The following is a 20,022-nucleotide window of genomic DNA, read 5'->3' on the forward strand; positions in this document are numbered from 1 at the left end:
TTAAAGATTTATTTATTTTGAAACTCAGAATTACGGGGGTGGGGGGGAAGGGAGGAAGAGAGAGAGAGAGAGTGAGTGAGAGAGAGGAGTTTCCATCCACTGGTTCACTCCCCAGATGGCCACAATGGCCCAGGCTGGACCAGGCTGAAGCCAGGAGCTTTATCCAGATCTCCCATGTGGGTGCAGGGGCCCAAACACCCAGGCCATCCTTTGCTGCTTCTCCCTGGCAATCAGCAGGGAGCTGGATTGGAAGTGCAGCAGCCAGAACACCAACTGGTGCCCATGTGTTGGCTTTACCCGCTCTGCCACAATGCCAGCTCCTTCCTACGCGGGGAAGGAGGTGGGGAAGGATGGCCAGGAACATGCGGGACACAGGGAGTGGGAGGGAGCAGCTCTTGTTGGTATCATTTGTGTGGTCAAGGGGTGAGGTGGGGGGTGGGGTGGCGGCTCCTGCGAGTGGGGTTCAAGCTCTGACACAGATCAGAGCAGACACTGGGAGGAAGAGAGGCCCACGGGGATGAGGACACAAAGCAGGTCATCTAGAAGGACAGGAGCCTGATTGAAGTGGGCCCTGGGGACTTTCCTCTGACCCCACACTCATGGGTGGGTGCCCTGCTGCTTGCCCACTTCCCTAGAGAAGTCAGGAGGGGGGGACTAACCAGGGCCGCATTCAGCAGACCATGGAGCCGATGAGGAAGACCCCTGCTCTCCAGCTCCATGTCTCAGTGAGGACTGTCACGAGGAGGCCACCATGGAAGCCAGAAACCAGGTATCACCTCGATTTCCCCCTCAACCTCAATCTGTCATCAAGACATGTCAGGGTCCCAGCTGTGTCTTTGGATCATCCTCTTTTTATTTATGAGTGTGTTTGTCTCTGAGAGAGAGAGAGAGAGAGAGAGAGAGAGAGAGAGAGACAGACACACTGAGAGGCCTCCCATCCACTGGTTCATTCTCCAAATGCCTGGGCCTGCCAAAGCCAGGAGCTGGGGACTCAATCCGGCTCTCCCAGGTGAGTGGACGGAACCAGTCATTGGAACCATGGCTGCTGCCTCCCAGTGTCTTTATTAGCAGGAACCTGGAGCCAGGTATCAAATTGAGCCACTCCCATGTGGGATGTGTACGACGTCTTAGGGGCTAGGCTAAAATGCCAGCCCCCATCCACTTCTTTTCCCTTCCCTTGTCCCTCTGCTTAGCTCCCACGGAAATCCGCTTTATTATAATCTCATGATGAAAGGACCAGGCATTTGCATCAGAGTTATTTTAGTGCCGAAGTTAAATGTAGAAGAATTGTGCGCACGTGAGCCAGAACCCTGAGTTCTGCTATAGGTTGTAACAGCTTGTATGCAAGTGATGAGTTAATAGCATAAAGAGCACAGAATAGTTCCTAGGACGTTAACACATAGTAGGTATTATCATCATTGGGAAGGGAGGAAATGGATACAGACTGGGGAGAATGGGAGCTCTCGGTAGATACTCGGTAGATACTCGTTAGCATCGACCTGAAAGTGTGGGGACCAGGGTTCCACGCTGGCTAAACTCTTGCTGAAACTCTGAGCCTCTCCGTCCTTTTCAAAACTAGAGAATGGGACTCTAAGTCCCCTAGCAGTTCCTGATTCCGACTACAGGTGTTCCTTCGCTCTTTTCTCTCCTTTACGGCCTTTCTGCGTTAAAACTACATTTCCCATGAGCGCCCGCAGGCGTCGACGTCGCGCCGCTCTTCGTCGTCGCGCCGAGCCGTTTATACTCATTTCCGTCCGCGAGCCACTTCCTTTCCCTTCGGCTGCGCGCGGCGGCAAGATGGCGGTGCAGATTTCTAAGAAGAGGAAGGTGAGCTTCTGGAGCCCGGATCCAGGGAACTGCGGTGCCGCGCGGGTCGGGGACTTTTCGGGTCGCCTCCGCGAGACGCCGAGCTCCGTTCCCTTCCTTGGGCAGTGGCATAGAGTGCGTGGTGTGGCCGCGGGCCGCGGATGGCGGTGGATTGAATGCGCGGCCCGAGCCAGGCGGGCGCTGGTGGCCGGCTGGAAAGAGTGCAGCGATGACCCTGGGGCGCCCCACCTGTCCCGGGGAGCCTGTCTTGGTCAACAACTCTAGTGACTGTGTAGTAGTTTGAGGGGCGTGAGCCGTTTCTCTCGCTTCTTGACCCATGGCTGTGGGAAGGGCAGATAGCAGCGTCGTCTTGCCGCCCTGCGGGTACCTGGGTGCCGCCTTCCGACAGTACAGGTCTCACTTGTCCCGTTGGGGCAGGAAGCTCCCTCGGGTTTAACTTCGAAGTCATTTTGGGTCAAAATCGCTTGCTTTAGACATCCATAGTTTGCCATCCTGCGTGTGTATATCGTTGTTAAAATTCCACAGCAGCTAGGGTTGGCAGCGCCGCCGTCGGTAAGCTCACAGGTACACAAGGTAAGGCGGGGTGGCCTGGCTGGGTGCAGGTGAGACCGCTTCGACCCAGGTCTGCAGCCCACGCCTGCTCCTATGACAAGGTAGAGCAGTGTGCCTGCTGCGCAGAGTGGAGGAATTCTGAGGCCCTTCGATGAAGAGGTGATGACGAGTCTGACCGGGGGTGCTGGCTCTCCCCGGGGGTCTTCCTGCCGTGCTGCGTTCTGTGGCATCCTGGAAAGGGCCCTGGTGGAAGCAACATCCCCAAGATGACCTAGAGGCATTTGTCTGAGAAGGGTTGCAGCATCCCTGTTGGCACAAGTATTGAATTCTGATGAAGGATGCCTTGGCGTCTGATAGGCTAGGCTGGTCCAGGGGGAAGTGAGCCTGCCCCTCCTTTAATTCTGAACTTGCTTTTTTGGTTAGTTTGTTGCTGACGGCATCTTCAAAGCTGAGCTGAACGAGTTTCTCACCCGGGAGCTGGCTGAAGATGGCTACTCTGGAGTTGAGGTCCGAGTTACACCAACCAGGACAGAAATCATTATTTTAGCCACCAGGTAAAATATCACTTGACTGGAGGGTAGTGATCTCTAGTTGTATACACTAAGGAAATCACTCTCTATAAATTTGAAGGGTATGGCCAAGTGAATCTGGCGTTAAAGTGGCATTTTAAAAATTGAACATTAGTTTCTGTCATGTACAATTTATATTTGTGTTGGGGCAGATAAGTGGGGCTTTAGTACCATGTGTAAAATGCAAGATTTAAAGTTCATATAGGATCTTGGGTGCGTCATCAGTGGTCTCTTTCTTGCCTCAGGACTCAGAATGTGCTCGGTGAGAAAGGGCGGCGAATCCGGGAACTGACCGCCGTTGTTCAGAAGAGGTTTGGCTTCCCAGAGGGCAGCGTAGAGGTGAGTGGTCTGGCTCATGCCAGAGGTTAAGTGGACGTCAAAATGGCTCTTTAGAATGGTGCTTCTGAAATCCCTTATTCACCATGGAGACCTACACATGATCAGTGAGTGTTACAGTGGGATTGGCATTGGTTGAGGTTCTCAGTGGGCAGTGGTTTGGTTTTACAACCCTGTGGTGCTCATTTCTGGTGGATGATGATGTTACACACCACCTGAATGTGCAGGTGACACAAAGTGGATGCTCTGTGCCATTGGTCTCCCTGGTGAAGCTGTAGGAGGAGCCAGAGGTGGGGCAGTGAGGCTTGGTCCGCTTGCGTCTGTCCTGGGTGTGGGCAGGAGTGCTTTTGGACTTGAGGGATACTACTGTGATATAATTTAAAAGGTTTATGGAAGAATGGAATTCAGAGATACTTATTTTTTTTTTTTTTATTTTTTTTTTATTTTTTGGACAGGCAGAGTGGACAGTGAGAGAGAGAGACAGAGAGAAAGGTCTTCCTTTTGCCGTTGGTTCACCCTCCAATGGCCGCCGCGGTAGCGCGCTGCGGCCGGCGCACCGCGCTGTTCCGATGGCAGGAGCCAGGTGCTTCTCCTGGTCTCCCATGGGGTGCAGGACCCAAGAACTTGGGCCATCCTCCACTGCACTCCCTAGCCACAGCAGAGAGCTGGCCTGGAAGAGGGGCAACCGGGACAGGATCGGTGCCCCGACCGGGACTAGAACCCGGTGTGCCGGCGCCGCAAGGCGGAGGATTAGCCTAGTGAGCCGCGGCGCCGGCCCAGAGATACTTATTTTAATGCCCCTCCAAAATTTGAAGTCTGTGGCTTTTTTCATGATTCTTCTTGTTCCTGTGCTCTTTGAAGACTGGTCATGCATACGTTTCAAAAATGCTTGCACTGAAATAAACTTACCTTTGAGTTCCATTTTCCACAAACCCTTTGAGGTACCCTCATATGTGTAGGGAAAGAAATGAGTGTGCTGACTTTCAATTGAAAACAAGGGTGAAGGTAACAGGGTGTGCTTTGCTTCCTTTAAAGCTTTATGCTGAAAAGGTGGCCACGAGGGGCCTGTGTGCCATTGCCCAGGCAGAGTCTCTGCGTTACAAACTCCTAGGAGGGCTCGCTGTACGGAGGTAAGTGTTGTGCCGCCTGGTGGTCATGCCCTCCTGTGTGCATCAGGACGTGGTGTGTGCTGTTTGCTGGTTTCACAAATGAACTTGTGTTTGAGTGACAGCTTCTGCTAGCCTCTGAGGGTTCCAGCAACACAGTACTGTTAATCCATGCCTTTGCTGGCCGCAGGCTAAGAAGACTGAAGAAGAAAAATGAGAAAAGGTGGACAGGTGTTCTGGGTGCTTGGGAAGAGAGCAAAAACAGATGTCTAGGGAGGGGACCAATTCTCCTTGGTCTCTGGATGAGATTTAAGTGTCCTCTGGGAGGTGGGCAAGTCAGCCTGTTACTGGTAATTTGTGGGGTGCCCCGAAAGAACAAGATAGAAGACATTTGATCGGTTGAGATTGTCACTCTTATTGGCACTATAACCGAGAAAGCAGTCCTGATGAGAGAGCTTAAAATTCAGGTACTGAAGGTGGTGGGCTGTGCGTAGATAGTAAGGTGACAGGTGGCACAGGGTATGAGAGGCATGAAGTTAGGTTGCCGCCAAAGCTGGGCTTGCTGGTGAGGTTTCAGTGTGTTCTCTCAAGTTTGTGAAGTGGTTGGAAAGCCTTGCCTGGCTGTTTGGAATTTAGTCAGTACTTAGCACAGAGCCCTGGGGTCGGGGTGGGGGCTTTTTGGGGGAATGGAAGTTCTTAAACTAAGCAAGGTACTGAACTTCTTTGATATTTGAAAGATAACGGGGAGAGACAAATCTTCCCTCCCTTGGTTCACTTCCCAAATGACTTCAACAGCTGGTGCTAGGCCAGAAGCCTGGAGCTTAGTCTGGGTTTCCCATGTTGGGTGATGGGCCCAAGCACTTGGGCCATCTTCTCCTCTCCCAGGCACATTATTAGCAGGGAGCTGGAAAGAAGGGGAGCAGCCAGCACTCCAGCTGGCACCCATATGGGATGCTGGAATCAGAAGGAGCAGCTTAACCCTCTGCCACATCTGGAGGGAGCAGAGGCACTGGAACGTGCAGTGCGGGCTTCCTAAGGAGGCTTCAGTGAGTCACTGAGTGACTGCAGTGTTTACAGAGCTTCGAAGTGTGTTTGTCAAGTTTAACTACACCAGGGGTAGTAGCTGCTAAAGGGCTGTTTGGATGTTTATAATAATATTTCACAGGCCATACAGAATTACCAGCTTAAAAATCAGCCTGCTCTAGATTGACTGTGGCTGCCTTAGCAGGGCCAGATCCCATCATCGTGGGAGTTTTGGGCAACCCGGGTTACATATTAGAATAATCTGCCTGGGGCTCACCACTTGTGATTGCTGCTGTAATTGGCCTGGAGGAGGGCTATCAAGAGGTTTTTGGTTTGTTAAAAGATTTATTAGGCAGAGTTACAGAGAGGTCTTCTATCCCCTGGTTCACTCCCCATATGGCTGCAATGGTCAGGGCTGGGCCAGACCAAAATCAGGAGCTAGGATTTTCCTCCCCGTCTCCCACGTGGGTACAGGGGCCCAAGCACTTGGGCTGTCATCCGCTACTTTCCCAGGTGCATTAGCAGGGAGCTGGATCATTAGTGGAGCAGCCGAGACTGGTGCCCACTTGTGATGTGGGTGTTAAAGGCTTTACCCGCTGTGCCACAGCACTGGCCCCTGTGGATTAAGTTTTCTGAGTTAACTGATTTGTAGTCATGGTTGGAAAGCACTCGGAATAGGAGCTTGCCTTTAATTTCCCAAGGAAAAAATGTGATAGAGGCAAGAAGTGCTGTTTGAAGAGCAGACGGGACTAGAACTGGCACCCATATGGGATGCCAGTGCTTCAGGCCAGGTCTTTAACCTGCTGCGCCACAACACTGGCCCCTAAATCTTTGTTTTTTAACTTGGTGGGGTGGGTCAATAGGCTCCGGCTTCAGTAGTAATCCAAGTGTGTCTCCCTGTTCTTCCAAAGGGCCTGCTATGGTGTGCTGCGGTTCATCATGGAGAGCGGAGCTAAGGGCTGCGAGGTCGTGGTGTCTGGGAAGCTGCGAGGACAGAGGGCTAAGTCCATGAAGTTTGTGGACGGCCTGATGATCCACAGTGGGGACCCTGTTAACTACTATGTTGACACCGCTGTGCGCCATGTGCTGCTCAGACAGGGTGAGCCACTGGGAATGCGTGAAGAGGGCCATTGGTGGGTAGGTGTCATTCCATGGGTGCCCCAGGGTTTGAGGAAATTCATTTTGGAAGTAGCTGGGATTTATTGATTACCTGCATTGAACTATAGGCATTGACACAGCTGATCAGGAAGACCAGTTGTGTGCCCTTCGGTGATGACACGATGACGAGTCAGAAAGGTCACGTCCTGCCCTCGGGCTGTGTCAGTGCCACGTTCTGTGGTGCTGTGCGTGGGTTCCTTGGGCAGAAGTGTCCTGTTCATTGATTGATTTAGAGGCATTTGTCTGAGAAGGGACCAGATCAGAGGTTCTTGGGTAACTCTTGCTGTTGTGGTAGGGGCTAGTGAACCTTACTAGGTTCTAACTCTGGGGTTTCCTAGGTGTGTTGGGCATCAAGGTGAAGATCATGCTGCCCTGGGACCCGAGTGGTAAGATTGGCCCCAAGAAGCCCCTGCCCGACCACGTGAGCATTGTGGAACCCAAAGATGAGATTCTGCCCACCACCCCCATCTCGGAGCAGAAGGGTGGGAAGCCAGAGCCGCCTGCCATGCCCCAGCCAGTCCCCACAGCATAACAGGTACGTCTGCACAGGGCAGGAGGGGGTCCTGTTTCCTTTTTCTTCTCCCACACTGGATGAATGATGGTTGGATTATGTTTGCTTCATCTGGGAGAATATAGGTTGGAAAGCTGGGCCCATTTAGCTCATGATTCTGTTGGGTTGTATGTTTGCCTCTGTCAGAAATTTCTGTTTTGACTACTGGGTTGCTCAAGGTTTTGAAGGCATTCTTGGTATTAATTAGGTTTTCTGTCCTTTTGTAGTCCCTCTGAGTGGTGGTGGCTCTGAGCCTCCCACGCCCAGCACATTTGGGGCTTTTGTTTGTTTTCAGTTGGTCTCTGTATTTTGTGACTACACTTCGTGCAGTCCCTAAGAGTGGGTGTGTGCCGACTTGGTAAATGAAAGATCCTAATACTCAGATGTAAGTTTCTCTTACTGTTCTTTATTTGGTTACAGGGTCTCCCTGGCAGCTGTATGGAGTCTGGATGTTACTTTATAAAGATCTTTAATAAAATCTTGTACAAAGACGCAAAGCCTGACTGACTGTCCATCTTCAGCCTGAGGGTGAGGGTCTCGTTGGCCTGTGTGGGCATGCCTTACTCTGTTAGCTTTACCGTTGTTTTTACAAGAGACAGAATGGAAGGACCCGAGCAGAGCTTGGCAGAGATAATCAATCCTGTGGGGTGGAAAATCCAACGACAGTGAAGGGTGCTTAGCCAGCAGCATTGTGGTTGTCATGTCGGTCAGGAGGATGGGTTTAGAAGAGGACTGCTTCGAATAACTACAGTGGTCATGTGTGTGTCATGTGCTCCAAGGGTCCTTTACAGATTCATGTAGTCCAGTATCTCTAACCGTAAGGGGATTTACTTTTGCCACTGAGCTTCAAGCTCTGCAGTAAATCTGGCCATGTGGTATAAAGCCGTTTTCAGGATCCACATTCCTAAGTCCTATTGTTTGCCATTGTTCTGTGGAGAACAGTTTACCTGTCATGGCATTTCGAAGTTGTTATTTTTTTTCTTTCATACCAGTGTCTATTTTACAAAAGATTGAGTGGTTTATTCAGGCAGAACTTCAAAGGGAACAGGTTGGTTTGAAACTCCTGTAACACTGATGATTAGCCAGATTCTGATCACTCGCGGGGAGGGGGGCTTCCCATCATTAGGATGTTGGGCACGCTGAATTACCTGTGCTTACACCCTGTTAACTACTGTAAGCATAAAATTCACTATCCTAGGGAGCCGCCGCTGCAGTGCCGGCATCCCATGTGGGCACCAGTTCATGTCCTGGCTGTTCCACTTCTGGTCCAGCTTTCTGCTATGGCCTGGGAAAGCAGTTTCTACTTGGGACCTCCCGTGTGGGAGACCAGAAGGAGGCTCCTGGCTCCAGGTGGGCATGGCTCCGGCCATTGCAGCCATCTGGGGAATAGACCCTCTGTCTCTCTCACTCTGCCTTTCAGTTAAATAAATAAATCTTTTTTAAAAAATAATTCACCGGCCGGCGCCGTGGCTCAACAGGCTAATCCTCCGCCTTGCGGCGCCGGCACACCGGGTTCTAGTCCCGATTGGGGCACCGATCCTGTCCCGGTTGCCCCTCTTCCAGGCCAGCTCTCTGCTGTGGCCAGGGAGTGCAGTGGAGGATGGCCCAAGTGTTTGGGCTCTGCACCCCATGGGAGACCAGGAGAAGCACCTGGCTCCTGCCATCGGATCAGCGCGGTGCGCTGGCCGCAGCGCGCTACTGCGGCAGCCGTTGGAGGGTGAACCAACAGCAAAGGAAGACCTTTCTCTCTGTCTCTCTCTCTCTCTCACTGTCCACTCTGCCTGTCAAAAAAAAAAAAAAAAAATTCACCATCCTTGGGCCGGTGCTGTGGCACAGTGGGTTGCTTCCCTGGCCTGAAGCCCTGGCATCCCTTATGGGTGTTGGTTTGAAACACAGCTGCTCCACTTCCAATCCAGCTCTGCTGTGGCCTGGGAAAGCAGTAGAGGATGGCCCAGATCCTTGGGCCCCTGTACCCATGTGGGGGACTGGGAGGAGGCTCCTGGCTCCTGGCTTTGGATTGGCATGCTCCGGCCGTTGTGGGCAAGTGGGGAGTGAACCATCGGATGGAAGACCTTCCGGCCCCTCCCCCCGACTCTGTGTGACTCTGACTTGCAAATAAATCTTTAAAAAAGAAAATTCACCATCCTGAGCATTTTAAGTGTGCACTTTGCATAGTGTTAAATATGTTCACGTTATATGCGGTAGGTCTCCAGAACTTAGCATCTTGCAGGTGGTATTCTCCCTTCCTGAAAGGGTGCTGCTTGCCTATGATCACAACACATCCTCCATCTGTTTTATTTTTTTAAAATTTATTTAGGGGCTAGTGCTGTGGTATAGCGGGTAAAGCCACTGTCTGCAGTGCCGGCATCCCTTATGGGTGCTGGTTCTAGTCCCAGCTGCTCTTGGCAATCCGGCTCTCTACTATGGCTGGGAAAGCAGCGGAGGATGGCCCAAGTCCCCTGTACTCTCATGGGAGACCCGGAGGAAGCTCTTGGCTCTTGGTTTCGAATCAGCTCAGCTCTGGTTGTTGTAGCCGTCTGGGGAGTGAACCAGCAGATGGAAGACCTCTCTCTCTCTGCCTCTCCTCTCTCTGTGTAACTCTGACTTTCAAGTAAATAAATAAATCTTAAAAAATTTTTATTTATTTGAAAGAGTTACACAGGGAAAGATGGAGAGGCAAAGAGGTCTTCCATCTGCTGGTTCACTCCCCACTTGGCCATGACGGCGGGAGCCAAGAGCTTCTGGGTCTCCCACGCAGGTGCAGGGGCCCAAGGACTTGGGCCATCTTCTATTGCCTTCCCATGCCATAGCAGAGAGCTGGATCGGAAGAGAAGCAGCCAGGACTCGAATTGGCACCCATATGGGATGCCGGGGCTTTAACCCAATGTGCCACACCACTGGTCCTCTCTGCTTTAAGTAACCTTTAAGTTTACCATGCCTAATGCATGTACTAGTCATGTGACATGATTTTTTTCTCCCCAAATATATTCAGTCAGGTTGGTGAGTCTGCACGTACTGAGCCTATGGTTATTTAGGGCTGAGGACTACACTGACTTCTGTCTTAATCATATATATATATATATATAATTTATTTGAAAGGCAGAGTTAGAGGGAGAGATGGAACTTGCATCTGCTGGTTCACTCCCCAAATGGCCAGTCTGAAGCCAGGAGCAGCTGCTGGGTCTCCTACACAGGTGCAAACCTCAGTATACTTGAAATTGAAAGTTATCTCTGGAGCAAAGTAGTGTTATTAATATTCCACCAGGTGGTGCTGTAGCAAAGGAAATGTGCCTCTCAGTAGCAGCTTGGGGAGGAAGAAATAACTGGTGGTGCAAAAAACTTACGTAGGTGAGTATGGTATAACTTGATGAATTGTCAAAGTGAGCACTTCTGTGGCCACTAGAAGCAAAGCTTTTAGATCTGAGGAAATCGGGGAGTTTGCTGTTCTAAATGCTTTCAGGAAACGGCACAGGACACATGTAGAGCTCAGGTGAGAGAGCAGCTCATTAAGAAATGCAAGCTCCCTTCAAAACCTCTTGTGTCTACTCCCCCAAGTGAGTTGTTTTTTTCTTTAAAGTATTTGTTGCCTGACCAAATGGTTTTACTATTGGAGCCGGAGCTGTGACGCAGAAGCTGAGTGGTTCACCAATGGAGCAGCTGTCAGGAAGGTGGGTGGATGCATGGGACATTCCTTTCTCATGGGGCCTAGCTCTAGGTGGAGCACTCAGATATTGTCAGTGAACTACAGGCGATAAGCCTCACGTGATCCTAGACAACCCACAGCCTATGTAAGTAGATAGAGCTGCTGACTGTACAAGCTTCCCGTTAAATGCCTGGGTAAAGCCCATCTGCAGCAGCCTTGAAAGAAGATTGTCCAATAAGGGCTTGCAGCTCCCAGCCCTCACCACTCCCCCGTGTGCATTTGCACCTGCCGCATACTCTGCCTGCTCGCCAGTGACTGAACCTGAAGTTTGCCTTTGTGAAGCCTTCCCTGACCATGAGGAACTGAGTTGTGTCTCCCAAAATTTGTATGCTGAAGAAGGGCCTTTCAGGAGGAAATTAAGGGTCAATAAGGTTTTGAAGTTGGGGCTTTGATCAGAAAGGACATGTGTCCTTAAGAGAAGGAGATCACACAGAAAAGACCACGCAGGGTAGCTGTTGTCAGACCAGAAGAGAGACCTCAATAGAAACCAGCGTTAGAGTTTAGAGCTTCCTGAACTGGGAACAAATTTGTTTAGACTCCCAGTCTGGTGTGGTGTTATGGCAGCTCACAGACTACTACACCCGCCTCCCTGGCCAACCCCCAGCAGTACACAGCCTGCCAGTGTTGCAGTTCCCCCTTTAGCTTGATCTCCAGCCTTAACTGCACGGTCACCATCAGAGAGGTGTGTTGCATGAATAAAAGTGGGTGTGCAGGGGAGCAAGCTGTACCTCCTGATCCCTGAGCCACTACTAGGCAGTTTTGTCTATTCTTGGGAGACCCAGAACTGTCTCCTGGGAGCCCACTGGTGTTCTGCCCTTGGCTGAGCCAGGGCCCAGCTTAAGGTGTTCAGTAAGCAGCCAGTTTTGAGGCCAGACCTGCTTGCCATCTTATAACTTGTCAGATGTGTGGGGCATTTTGGTACCTTTAGTATGAGAGTTACCTCGCTACATGCCCGCCAGCTGAGTTTGGGTAAGAAGATGTAAGGGACTGCACTGCAACCTGAGGGGTTGCCAAGCTGAGGCACCTTGGCACAGGGAAGTCCAGCAGACTGGATGACTGCAGCTTTGAGAAGTCTTCCCTGTGTTAGGGTTCAGTCTCTGCCCCTGGCTGGCACAGAACTTCACCTACTTGTATTTCAGCTTTCATCATGTGTTAGTTAAATGGGAATATAGGTGTGCAGTGACAATTGAAGGTGCAGGGACTAACATGGGAAGTGTTTGAATGGTACTAGGCTAGCTTGGCTCTTGGGGTCTCCCGCTTTGCCTGGAGGCACCTCTCTCTTCCGCAGCTGGCTCTACTTCCTGCTTCCAGTGCTGGGCTTTGGAGAGGGGGAGATTTGCTTACCTGTAGGCCACGTGCCTGAATATTCTGTTTCTATCCCTTCCTAATTCTTTTTATCTGTGTATATACTTAAGTCACAGTTACAGAGCGGGAGAGACAAATCTTGAATCCCTTGGTTCACTCCCCAGATGGCCACAACAGCCAGGGCTGGGCCAGACCGAAGCCAGGAGCTTCACCCATGTCTCCCACATGGAGGCAGGAGCCCAAACACTTGGGCCATCTTCTGCTGCATTCCCAGGTACATTAACAGGGAGCTGGATTGAAAGTGGAGCAGCCAAATCCTCCGCCTTGCGGCGCCGGCACACCGGGTTCTAGTCCCGGTCAGGGCACCGATCCTGTCCCGGTTGCCCCTCTTCCAGGCCAGCTCTCTGCTGTGGCCAGGGAGTGCAGTGGAGGATGGCCCAAGTTCTTGGGCCCTGCACCCGTATGGGAGACCAGGATAAGCACCTGGCTCCTGCCATCGGATCAGCGCGGTGCGCCGGCCGCAGCGCGCCTACCGCGGCGGCCATTGGAGGGTGAACCAACGGGAAAGGAAGACCTTTCTCTCTGTCTCTCTCTCACTGTCCACTCTGCCTGTCAAAAATAAAAAAAGAAAAAGAAAAAGAAAAAGAAAGTGGAGCAGCCAGTACAGAAACTGGTGCCCATAAGGGATGCCTGTGCTGTAGATGGCGGCTTAGCCTCCTGCACTACAGCACATTCTAAGAAGGGTTTGCAAGACAGGGCAAGAAGATAGAGTGCAGATGAGGTACCTTCTGTCTTTGAGGACTCCTGCAGCCTCTCCCTGCACCCTGTGCTCAGCCTGCTCCACCCTGAACATAAAGTGATCGGATGCTCCTCTGCACAGGGCCAGAAGTTCTGGCTAGAGGAGGAACAAAGCTGAGCTCAGGCTTATGGGAAAGCTTCAGGGCCGTTGTTTTCTCTCTTGGGGTTCACATATTTTAAAAGGTCTAATAACCAAACAAAAACAACATGTGTTTATGTACTTTTATTTTGACTTCTGAAGATTGCCCCAGGCCTGTGCTGTGGTTTATTGGGTAAAGCCACTGCCTGCAGTGCCAGCATCCCATATGGGTGCCGGTTTTCATCTTGGTTGCTCTACTTCCCCATCCAGCTCTCTGCTATAGTCTGGGAAAGCAGTAGGAGATGGCCCCTGCACCCACATGGGAGACCTGGAAGAAGCTCCAGGCTCCTGGTTTTGGATTGGCCCAGCTTCTGCTGTTGTGGCCATTTGGGGAGTGAAGACACCTCTCTGCCTTTCAGATAAATAATACATATTCATGTATATGGTAAAAACTGCAGAGTATATAAAGTGTCAGCCCCGCCGGCGCCGCAGCTCACTAGGCTAATCCTCCGCCTTGCGGCGCCGGCACACCGGGTTCTAGTCCCGGTCGGGGCACCGATCCTGTCCCGGTTGCCCCTCTTCCAGGCCAGCTCTCTGCTGTGGCCAGGGAGTGCAGTGGAGGATGGCCCAAGTGTTTGGGCCCTGCACCCCATGGGAGACCAGGATTAGCACCTGGCTCCTGCCATCGGATCAGCGCGGTGCGCCGGCCGCAGCGCGCCTACCGCGGCGGCCATTGGAGGGTGAACCAACGGCAAAAAGGAAGACCTTTCTCTGTCTCTCTCTCACTGTCCACTCTGCCTGTCAAAATAAATAAATAAATAAATAAATAAAATAAAGTGTCAGCCCCTTCCCACTGTTTGCACCCTTCCTTTCCACCTGCAGGAGGCACTCTGGTTGTGTGACTGGTGTATTCTAGAGTAAGTGTGTACTGTGACCTTCCAGTGCTACTTGAGTCCAGTTCTGCGATACTTGGCAGCAGTCTGAATGTAGTTTGTTCAGAAGTCATTTTTAAAAGTTCAGGCTTGCTCTTGGTAACCTAACCACAACAGGATTTCAGGAGAAGACTAGCATGGGTCACCCTGAGCTGCATTTTGACAGCAAAGTAGGTATTCTACCTGTAAGCAAAGGGAAAAACGGGCTGCCACAAAGTAGCATGGAGCTTTGTTTTAAGGATCCCAGGTAACTCAGAATCCACTGAGAAGCCAGGAAAACTCAGCTCTGAAATGGAGTTCAGGGAAGCTGGCACCAGAAAGCACAGCCAAGGTTTTCATGGCTTTTCATGGCTGAAAAGCGCTGTGGCTCAGGATGACATCACCGGGCTTCAGTGATGCATTTTTTTGTCCTGGGTTTGTGTGTGTGTGTGTGTGTGTCACTGTAAGATTCCAAGTTGCAGGTGTGAACATCTGATTTACCATGCTTCTGGTCTGGCCCAGCTGCTGAGGCTGGGGAGCGTGTGGGCCTCCCTTTCAGCTTCCACAGTGGAGGTGTAACACAGTCAAGTGTCCTGGCTCAAACAGTCCCTCTGCCCCCAGCAGGCAACATGTTGGTGCTGCTGGGCAGTCCCTGCTGCAGCCTTTTATGGACATGCCACCAAGAGGTTACCGTCAGGCTCTGAAGGTTAGGTTCTGATTGTTAGGAGTCTTGGCAGCTGCTGACAAGCTGGCAGCCACTTGCTCATCAGGCTAGGAGAGAGCATCCCTTAGACGTGTGAGGCATAGGATGCACCCAGAGGGCAGGTGAGAGGTTAGGGCCTGAAAGAGACAGCAGCCTCTGCTTAGAGAGCCAGGAGGAGCACAGAAACAGGTGAGGGCAGCCAAGCCTCTGCTCTGTGAAGCTGAGGACCCGAAGGTGACGTGTACTAGCCTGTGAGCCTGCTCCCCTGGCTGTGATTGTGCACCCTTGAGGGTAGGTCTGAGTGATTTCAGCCCCAGCCCCAGCTTGCCCCCTCCATCAGTCCTGCACGCTGTGCTGGAAGTTAGGTGCAGGCTATGAGGATGTGAGAGCTGCCGTGGTGGCAGGAGCCTTTCTCCGCAGGGCCCTTTGCTGAGGAGACAAAGACATCTTGGGGAGACACTGGGCTTTGCAATCAGCCCTGGGTTCACATTGTCTGTACTTCCATTTGGTCATCGGCACAGGGAGTCCTTTGCATAGCACCTGACCTGTGGCAAGTGCTCAATGTGCTAGCTGTTGGTACTGCTACTTGGATATCATTAGTAGCTGACTTCATGATGCTGGATTCTCTCCATCCTAAATGGAAGAGCCCGACCATGGGGGCTGTGGTTTCTTCTGGGAGATGGGAGTGGCTGGGCAGGGGTCAGGAGCTCCAGATTGGTGTTGATGAATTTAGTCTTTTACTGCGCACTATCCTGTTTCCCATCCAGTAATTGTCTCTGAGTGCCGCTGCTATTGTGTGTAAGGCTGTTGTGTTTCCAAGGGGGCCTGCTAGCATCAGAGCAGAACATTCAGAGTCAACGTTTTCAACCTCAGGGATGGCTTTCCTCTGTCGTCTTACCCAGGGGCATCAGATTTTGATATTGTTTTGTCTCCCAGACCGTTCTCATTAATCAAAGCTACAGCCATGGCAAGATGATCATTGGTACGTGCCTGAGCCTGCTGTAAACATCTCATTTAATCTCAATGTCCCTGTGACTGACAGGATCCATTACCCACCTTGTTTTACATGAGTTTAACCCACGCAGTACATCTTGGGGAGTGGTGTGGTTTCTCTTAGGCTTTGGGAAATGCCACACTCTCAATTCCCACTCTATTTAAGAACAAGTAGCATGAGACCCTAGGTTGGAAGTGACCAAAGTCCAACCTCCTCAAGTGGTTGGGGCGACAGTTCCCCGGTGTGAGGTGGCTGACCTGGGAAAGACTTTGCCCACATGACTAACTTTGCTGCCATCCTAAGAGCCTAATGAGCTGCTGTGAGTGTCTTCTGTCCGATTTCTTAGTAGGGGCAGAAAAGGAAGAAACCAGGTTGTCGGCCAGTGTTTGCAGACTTCTGGAAGATGGTACAGCACTGTGGAAAATGCAGAAAGGACTGTGTGACGGGCACACTGTCATTCCTCCATCTGCTGCTTCTCGGAATCTTGTCTAGCAGAGCTGAGAATAACTGATGAGTAACAGGAAGGAATTTTTAGGATGATGAGATAGCAAAGTGTTTGAAGATGCAGCAGGAAAAGTAAGCCCATCAAGTCCTCAGAGTGTTTTAAATTTACGAGTGTGCAGTGGGGCTGGTGCTGTGGCATAGCGGGTAAACCCGCTGCTTGTAGTGCTGGTATCCCCATATGGGCCCCAGTTCGAGTCTTGGCTGCTCCACTTCTGATCCAGCTCTCTGCTATGGCTTGGGAAAGCAGTAGAAGATGGCCCGAGTGCTTGGGCCTCTGCATCCACATAGGAGACCCAGAAGAAGCTCCTGGCTTCTGGCTTCAGATCCACCCAGCTCCAGCCATATAAGGAATGAACCAGTGGATGGAAGACCTCTCTGCTTCTGCCTCTGCGTCTGTGTACCTCTACCTTTCAAATAAATAAATCTCTTTTTTTATTTGAAAAAGAGAGAGAGGTCTTTGATCCGCTGGTTCACTCCCCAGTTGGTCACAACAGCTGGAACTGAGCTGATCTGAAGTCAGGAGCCAGGAGCTTCTTCTGGGTCTCCCATACCGGTGCAGGGACCCAAGCACTTGGGCCATCTCCTTCTGCTTTCCTAGGCCATAGTAGAGAGCTGGATCAGAAGTGGAACAGCCGGGACTGGAACCAGCGCCCATATGGGATGCTGGCACTGCAGGCGGCGGCTTTACCAACTATGCCATAGCACTGGCCCTTTTTTTTTTTTTTTTTTTTTTTTTTTTGACAGAGTGGACAGTGAGAGAGACAGAGAGAAAGGTCTTCCTTTGCCATTGGTTCACCCTCCAATGGCTGCCGCGGCTGGCGTGCTGCGGCCGGCGCACCGTGCTGATCCGAAGGCAGGAACCAGGTGCTTCTCCTGGTCTCCCATGGGGTGCAGGGCCCAAGCACTTGGGCCATCCTCCACTGCACTCCCGAGCCACAGCAGAGAGCTGGCCTGGAAGAGGGGCAACTGGGACAGAATCTGGCGCCCCAACCGGGACTAGAACCCGGTGTTCTGGCACTGCAAGGCAGAGGATTAGCCTATTGAGCCGCGGCACCGGCCCTTTTTTTTTTTTTATAAAAATGCAATGAATGACCCCGTGTGGCAACCTAAAGATAGGATGAATTTCAGTCTGTTTTTTTTGTTTTTTTTTTTATGTTTTATCTTCCTTCCTTCCTTCCTCCCCCACCATCTGTCTTTCACAGGCAGAGTTAGAGAGAGACAGAGAGAAAGGTCTTCCTTCCATTGGGTCACCCCCCAAGTGGCTGCTATGGCCGGCGCACTGAGCCGATCTGAAGCCAAAAGCCAGGCGCTTCCTCCTGGTCTCCCATGTGGGTGCAGGGCCCAAGGACTTGGGACATCCTCCAGTGCCCTCCCGAGCCACAGCAGAGAGCTGGACTGGAAGAGGAGCAACCGGGACTAGAACCCAGAGTACCGGTGCCGCAGGTGGAGGATTAGCCTAGTGAGCCGCAGCGCCAGCCTTCAGTCTGTTTTAAGTAAATTGTGTTATCCTTTGGAAGATGACTAAGAAATAGAATGTAAAATACCAGTCCTCACAGCTAGAACTGCTAGATACCTAAAAGCTCACTCAAGGTCCAGTGGCATCTACTGTTTCACACAGCCTGAGACAAGCCTTTCTGCTCTCATGGGGGAGACATGGTGGGCCTGCGTGGCTGAGGGGTTAGTGCTTGCCACTTGTGGCCTGGGTAGCTGCCCCTCCCTACAGGAGGCAGCCCCGGGGGGGTCTGAAGTGTAGTGGTCCCCAGCAGTCCTGGGAGATGAGAACACGTGGATGTCACCTTTGCTTGTTTTCCTGTGAGCCTCACTTATCAAGGACATGACCCACGTCTCCCTGCATCTCATAGCAGGCTGGGATTTCCCAGGGTGGGCATGACGGCAGCCCTGTGCTGCTACATGCACCATGCTGTGTCAGGTGAGCGGAGCCTTAGGCTGTGGAGCGGAGTGGGCTTTGGAGAGCACTGGGCCCGGGCTGGAATCCTGGCCCCTCCCCAGCCCAGTAACTACGCACCTCCCTGTGCGGCCCTTGAGTCTCCGTTTCCTCATTTGTGTGGGGGAAGCAGCAGCCAGAGTCCCAACAGACTGACAGATTCCCCAGGGCACTGTAAGCACCTGGTATGGCTGCAGCAACACGAAGCTGCTGGGTAGGTTGGGGTGGGATCCAAGGAGGAGAAGTGGGGAACAAAGGCACCAGAGACAGATTCTGAGGCTGAGCCTGGAGGAGCCAGCCAAGCCCCATCTGTGGGCTCTCCTTCATTTGCACATGGATTGCCTTTTGAAGAGGAGTTATCCATCTGCTCCTCCCATCTTCGTCCCTTGCACAGGGTCAGCCGCACAACCCTCCCTGTCTCGCAAAGCCCTAGGGCCTGGTCTGCAGGGTCTCTCCAGCTGGGGCTGGCCCATCACAGCCTGGCACAAAGGCCCGGGTCCCAGCTGAGCTCCAACCACCCGATTATCCCAGATTAGGGATGCTCTGGCCATCTGGACACAGCTGATAATGGCAGCAGGGGGAGGGGAGCAGCCTGGATGCCCTGCCCAGGGTAACGCCTCTGTCAAACCAAAGGCGGCTCCATATTGCTTGTCTACCCAGGCCACAAGTAGGAGCAGGTTTCTTTGTGGGGACATGGACGTCTCACCGAGACACTTCCGTGTGCCCATGTCCTTTCCTGCACTATGCCTGGGCTCACCTGATAGCCCTGGCCTGGAGTAGTCCACTCTTTCCTTCTGCCCTTTATCTGCTGCCTCTTTTCTGTCACCCAGCATAGGGCAGGCCTTCCTGTGTGACAGCTCAGGTCTCCCCTGACATACATAAGGCAGGAAAGGTGTCAGCCTCATTGCTGTGCCTGCGGTGCACCCAAAACAAGACCCACCACTGCACACACGAAATCAGAGCCAGGTGGCTGGGTTCTCAGAGGCCTGTGGCTCTGGCAGCCTCCACCCGGGGCCTGCAGTTTGCTGTGAGCCTCAACCCCATGGCTGCTCAGGGTTCCCCCAGTTTGTTGTTGTGCTGCTTCAGCTTCTTCCATGGGGAGGGGGTCCCACCTTGGCCTGGCTTCTAGCAGGGGGCCTGGTTGGAATTCCAGAGTGAACCTGAGTTTGCATGTCAGCCTTCCGCAGTGTTGTGTGGCCCTGTCATTTCTGGCCCTTGTGTTTGTTTCTAAGCCTGTGCCTCTGTCTAGTTTTCTGGTGTGAGCCTATCTGTCATTGCCAGGTGTTTGAACTGGAGAGGGCAGTTGAGAAAGAGACTATCCTGACCAGACCAGCGGCGAATGTGGGCGGTTCTTGTCATTGTTGTAAGGCAGGTGCTCATCTGTGGAACGCAGGGGACCGAGCTCAGGACAAGGGATACAGAAAAAGAGCCGACCCTCCCAAAACACACACAGTGATTATCTCTTCGAGGAGAGGGGAAGGGATGGGTGCGAAAGGGGACCATGGAGGCGTCTGTCACCAGTGATTTCTTAACCTAGCTGGAAGGAGCAAAGAGATTCATTCTTGAGCTGTTTCATTCTCTTTCTGCCTAAACAGTGTTCATGTTAAAGCCCCCTGCTGTGCTGTCACGGCAGTAGCACACCAGGTGAAGTGAAGGGCGTCCCTCAGGCTGAATGCTGGTGCTCGCCCACCGAGATTCACCTGCTGGAACCTCACGCCCAGTGTGACAGTATGAAGAGGTGGGGCCCTGAGGGAAGTGAGGGTGAAGTGGTGCCCTTAGAATTGAGGTTGAAGGGCGCTGCCTTGGCCCCTCTTACCAGGTGGGGCCACCATGAGAAAGCAGCACCTGGGACGCGGAGAGCCCTTGCCGGATGACAGATCTGCAGGCGCCTTCATCGCAGATGTCCCAGAAGCTTCTAGGACTGGGAAGTAAATTCCTGTCTGCTGCAGCAGCCCAGAC

At 52.2% G+C, this 20,022-nt stretch overlaps 1 protein-coding gene and 2 non-coding genes across 3 annotated transcripts; all 3 read left to right on the forward strand.

Moving 5' to 3' along the window:
- The first annotated feature begins 1,723 nt into the window (after nt 1–1,723).
- On the forward strand, nt 1,724–7,612 carry RPS3 (ribosomal protein S3). Its single transcript, XM_062196727.1, has 7 exons — nt 1,724–1,827; nt 2,803–2,933; nt 3,194–3,287; nt 4,320–4,414; nt 6,325–6,512; nt 6,910–7,106; nt 7,542–7,612. Exons 1-6 carry the CDS (start codon nt 1,798–1,800, stop codon nt 7,101–7,103), a joined length of 732 nt encoding a protein of 243 aa, XP_062052711.1. The 5' UTR covers nt 1,724–1,797; the 3' UTR covers nt 7,104–7,106; nt 7,542–7,612.
- On the forward strand, nt 2,526–2,673 carry LOC133764934 (small nucleolar RNA SNORD15). Its single transcript, XR_009866502.1, has one exon. It is a non-coding gene; the product is annotated as a small nucleolar RNA SNORD15 (small nucleolar RNA).
- Nucleotides 6,678–6,823, forward strand: LOC133764933 (small nucleolar RNA SNORD15). The gene has a single exon (XR_009866501.1). It is a non-coding gene; the product is annotated as a small nucleolar RNA SNORD15 (small nucleolar RNA).
- Nucleotides 7,613–20,022: the final 12,410 nt, after the last annotated feature.

The sequence above is a fragment of the Lepus europaeus genome, chromosome 7 (genome assembly GCF_033115175.1).
Source record: "Lepus europaeus isolate LE1 chromosome 7, mLepTim1.pri, whole genome shotgun sequence".
In the NCBI taxonomy this organism is placed as follows: Eukaryota; Metazoa; Chordata; class Mammalia; order Lagomorpha; family Leporidae; genus Lepus; species Lepus europaeus.

What these genes read in the sequence shown, in the direction of transcription:
- RPS3 (XM_062196727.1), top strand. Translation starts at nt 1,798, where the DNA reads ATGGCGGTGCAGATTTCTAAGAAGAGGAAG. An exon ending in GGAGGGCTCGCTGTACGGAG is followed by an intron (nt 4,415 to 6,324) that starts GTAAGTGTTGTG and finishes GTTCTTCCAAAG; the next exon opens with GGCCTGCTATGGTGTGCTGC. An exon ending in CCATGTGCTGCTCAGACAGG is followed by an intron (nt 6,513 to 6,909) that starts GTGAGCCACTGG and finishes GGGGTTTCCTAG; the next exon opens with GTGTGTTGGGCATCAAGGTG.